Source organism: Coptis chinensis, chromosome 3 (assembly GCF_015680905.1).
Source record: "Coptis chinensis isolate HL-2020 chromosome 3, ASM1568090v1, whole genome shotgun sequence".
In the NCBI taxonomy this organism is placed as follows: domain Eukaryota; kingdom Viridiplantae; phylum Streptophyta; class Magnoliopsida; order Ranunculales; family Ranunculaceae; genus Coptis; species Coptis chinensis.
This window is the reverse complement of record NC_141458.1, coordinates 27,604,436-27,608,770: the sequence shown is the minus strand read 5'-3', so window position 1 is coordinate 27,608,770 and position 4,335 is coordinate 27,604,436. Positions and strand designations below refer to the sequence as shown.

Here is a 4,335-nt window from a genome sequence, read left to right as displayed (position 1 = left end):
TTATACTAACTTACTCATATTGTAGCTATTACCTTAGAAGTACATAGGCTGTATGTTCTGATCCAGCATACACTTTGGAAGACTGCTCATACTTAACTGTTGGTTAGTCCAGCTAGCAAAATCATGGGCATCCCCATTAAAGCTCCTACTAATCCAAAAAAACATACTATAAAGCAAGGAAGTTAAGAGATTGTTTATAGAGTCTCTCAAGCTTTCCATAGCCCAAGGACAGTTCGGGATTGTGAATGCTTTGATCACCTCTGCACAATCTCCTTGAAAAACAACTTCCTTCTATCCTGCTGCTAGTGTTATTCGAACTGCCACTTTTACTGCCATCATCTCTGCTTCTTCTGCATTTCTTGCCTTGAACCTCCTTGTTGCAGCTCCACTATTCTACCTTCATCATTGCTTGCAATACATCCAGCTACTGCCCATCCAGTTTCCTGTCGAAACGCAGCATCAAACCTGATAACCACACAATCACTAGGAATATTGAAAAAGTCATTTAGATAATTACTCAAATTCATAACTGGTTTAGGGGTCAGCAGTTAATTCCTCTTCTTTGAAGGCTTGTATACATTTCAAAGCCTCCAAAGAACTTCTTCTTATCACCCTCTCTCTATTTTCTTTCCTCTGTTCAAACTTAATCTCATTTCTGGCTTTCCATATGTTATTGAGCATACAACAAGCCAAAACTCCTACAAATGATGTTGACTCCTGAGTACTATGACCCCAGGATATGAAGGTTTCCACCCAGCCTTTTATGGTTCCCTGTTCAGGGCCAACTACCCATAAGCCCAGTTCTGAGGCAAACCACAAGGCTTTGGACCATTCACATTCAAAGAACAAGTGTGTGTCAGATTCCAAAGTCTTGTAACAAAGAGGGCAGGATAGATCCCCTGGTACTTTCTTTGGGGCCAATCTATCCCCCAATGGCAGTCCAAGCATATATAGTTTCCAGATGAACAATTGTGTGCTAGCTGGTAGCTTGGACTTCCAGATGTGAGCAATAGTCTTTGAGCTATAACTTGATGACTGTCCCTCCCATTCTTTATGATGTAGCAAGGAGTAGACAGTTTTAACAATTAAACTTCCAGATTTATCCTTACACGAGATCATTTTGTCCTTGCTAGCTAGCCCCTAAAGGTCTAACAACAACCTCTTAGATCTTTTGCCTTATAAATGGCTCAAAATGAAGAGCTAAAAGATCATTGTCCCATCCAGACCCATCTTCTTTAAACATGCCAAACACATACATATTCTCCAGAGCAGGGTTATTGATACCCAGTTCTTTAAGAGTCCTTGGCTTCCCATTGCAAACTAGCCAAGTGTCTTTTAGAACTGAAGTAGTATTCCCATTATGTATATTCCAAATAAGCCCCACTTATAGTGTTGAACACCCTATATATACCCTTCCAGAAGAAGGAGGCATAGTCAGGGGGCTTTCCAACATCCCTAATCCAGTTCTTATTATATATGTTATACAAAGTTTTAGTCCACATAGACTCCACATCAATGGTAGCCTTCCATGGCAACTTTGCCAACATGGCCACATTAATATCCCTAGTTTTTCTAATGCCCAACCCTCCATGTTTTTTAGGTTTACATACGTGTTCCCACCCAATGGTGTGTACACTTTTTGAGGTTTCTGTCCCATTCCAGAAGAAGTCCATACATACTTTATCAATTTTATCATAAGTTAAAACTGGAAGCATGTAGGTGGACATATCATACAGAGGTGTTGCTTGGGCCACAGAATTGATAAGAGTAACTCTTCTAGCCTGAGACAACACTTTGGCTTTCCAGCCCTTGATTTTCTTGTGGACATTGTCCACCAAATACTCAAAATCTTCAGCCTTCCTTTAGGATAGCATTACAGGAATACCCAGATATTTTTCTCTGGACTCAAACTACATCATTTTCCAAAATCTTTTAAGCCTAGCTTGTTTCTGAATCTCACATTCCTACTGAAGAACATACTGGACTTATCAAAGTTAATTTTCTGTCCAGATGCCTCACAGTAGTCATCAAGGAGCTTTCTAAGGTGACCCCCATTTGTAAGATTTGCTTTGGTGAAGATGATCAGATCATCTGTATACAAGAAATGAGTAATGGGGGGGAGACCTTCTTTTGATTTTGATACCATGTATCTTACCCTCTTGCTCATCTCTAGCAATAAGCCTAGATAGAGCCTCAAAAACCAAGATAAAAAGATAAGGGGACAAAGGGTCCCCTTGTCTCAGCCCTCTCTCAGGTTTGAACTTTTTCAGAGGGGAGGCATTAAGTAACACTTGAAAAGTAACAGTAGACAAGCATTGCTGGATCATATTTCTCCATTTCTCATTAAAGCCAAGCTTCCCAAAAATGCTATTCAAGAAAGACCACTCCACCCTATCATAAGCCTTAGCCATATCCATCTTAAGGGCAACCCAACCATCCCCCTTGGTTTTCATATTATTCATGTTATGAAATAACTCACAAGCCAAACCAGTGTTAACCCCTATACTTCTACCCTTAATGAAGGCCCTTTGAAAAGGAGAAACAATTTTATTAGTGTGACTTTTTAACCTATTAGCCAAAATCTTTGAAATAATTTTGTAACAAAAGTTGCAAAGGCTATGGGCCTAAACTTGGAGACATGATCAGGATTAGTTATTTTAGGAATCAGAGCAATAAAGGTCTCATTAAAATTAGGATTTATAATCCCAGTAGTAAAAAAACTTTGTACAAAATTAGTAATACTAGGGCCTACTATGTCCCAACACTTATGGAAAAAAAACCCTTGGAACCTATCAGGGCCAGGGACTTTGAGGCTCCCTAGCTTCTTGACCACTCTCCAAATCACCTCACTAGTAGGAACAACAATGAAAATCTCATTCTCCCTTTCAGTAATACAAAGATTGAACCGATCCAGAATATGCTCATTATGCTAAGGGTTATCAGAAGCAAAGATGTGAGTAAAGTAGTCATTCATATTAGCTTCTACTTCCTCCTCACCAATGCTCCATTCCCCTTCATCATTTTTAGTTTCTCAATTCTATTCTTTCTCCTTCTATAGATAGTAGAGAGATGGAAAAACCTGGTATTTCTCCCTCCTTCTTTAATCCAATGATTAGTTGATTTTTTCTTCCAAAATTTTTCTTCCTTGACCATCCAATCAAACAATTGAGACTTCAAAGTCTTGGCTTTCTCATAGTTGATGTTTGAGAAAGGCTTTAAAAGAACAGAAGTGAGCTCTTTTTGGATATATACTTTTTATATTGGTAAAAATATTACCAATAACATGTTTATTCCAGTGAGTAAGATATTATTCTGTGTAAACTTAATCTTATGTAACACATTCCAATCAGGCATATCATACATAACCAAGTTCCAAGCATTATCAATCACAGGCATACATGTATTATCCCTAAGCCACATGTTATAGAACCTAAAAGGATTAGCCTGTTCGACAGTGCTCCTCTCTTTATTCAGAGTAATCAACATAGACAGATGATCAGAAGATGCAGTAACAAAAGTATTAACTTGCATATTAGGGAATAACATTAGCCAATTATCAGTAGCCAAGGCTCTATCTAATCTTTCAAGGATATATTCTTTAATCTTACGATGGTTACTCCATGTGAACTTTGGGCTTTTATTATATCCCAAATCAATCAAACCTAACTCATATATCATGTTATTAAACTCTATCATGCTTCTATTCATCACACTTCTGCCTCCCACCTTCTCATCCAAGGAGGAGATAGCATTGAAGTCTCCAAAGAGACACCAAGGACCAGGGATAAGAGGGGCTATATCCCTAAGCTCATTCCATACTTTATTTCTATGGCTAGCATGCGTGCATCTGCCTTGTAATCTCTGAAACTGCTTCACCAATGCATACATTACTCCCAACTTTGGTACGTTCCTTAATTTCCACCGGAATAGTTACTAGAACCAATATGAGCATGTTCTCTGAATGAACGTAACCTCACTGATTCACGAGATTCAAATGGAGGGAGCAATCTGTCGATGCCATGCTCCACACAGGTTTCCAAACATTTCTCAGGAAATGGCCAATTATGACGGATATCCTGCTTGCGAGCTTCAACAACATAATTTATGTAGTAACAGTTCAAAGAGAGTCAATTTCAGATGTTAGTACAAGTCCTATTTCCAGATTTTCATTTTAAAGACACAGTAATGTGAGCTCAAGCAAGGTTAATTTGAGTCGATGAGCATTGCTGATACTAAGCATGAAATCATGGAAACTTGGCTCAAGAAGTGTAAATTGCAGAATTTGAGATCGTCAATGGATGTAGAGGGTTTTGCTCAAACATGTGACCACCTTTT

General features: G+C 38.6%; 1 protein-coding gene across 1 annotated transcript; it reads right to left on the bottom strand.

Annotated features, from left to right (window-relative positions):
* Nucleotides 1–335: 335 nt before the first annotated feature.
* On the bottom strand, nt 336–3,888 carry LOC147508949 (uncharacterized). Its single transcript, XM_086597675.1, has 7 exons — nt 3,277–3,888; nt 2,790–2,929; nt 2,156–2,526; nt 1,961–2,091; nt 1,412–1,856; nt 1,176–1,320; nt 336–465 (listed from the first exon to the last, which is right to left on the bottom strand). Exons 1-7 carry the CDS (start codon nt 3,886–3,888, stop codon nt 336–338), a joined length of 1,974 nt encoding a protein of 657 aa, XP_086453801.1.
* Between the last annotated feature and the right edge of the window lie 447 nt (nt 3,889–4,335).

Coding starts and splice junctions, on each gene's coding strand:
- LOC147508949 (XM_086597675.1), bottom strand. CDS start 3,888: ATGTATGCATTGGTGAAGCAGTTTCAGAGATTACAAGGCAGATGCACG. Junction 2,930..3,276: donor CTGGAATAAACATGTTATTG/GTAATATTTTTA, acceptor GATAACCCTTAG/CATAATGAGCATATTCTGGA. Junction 2,092..2,155: donor TGCTAGAGATGAGCAAGAGG/GTAAGATACATG, acceptor TCTTGTATACAG/ATGATCTGATCATCTTCACC.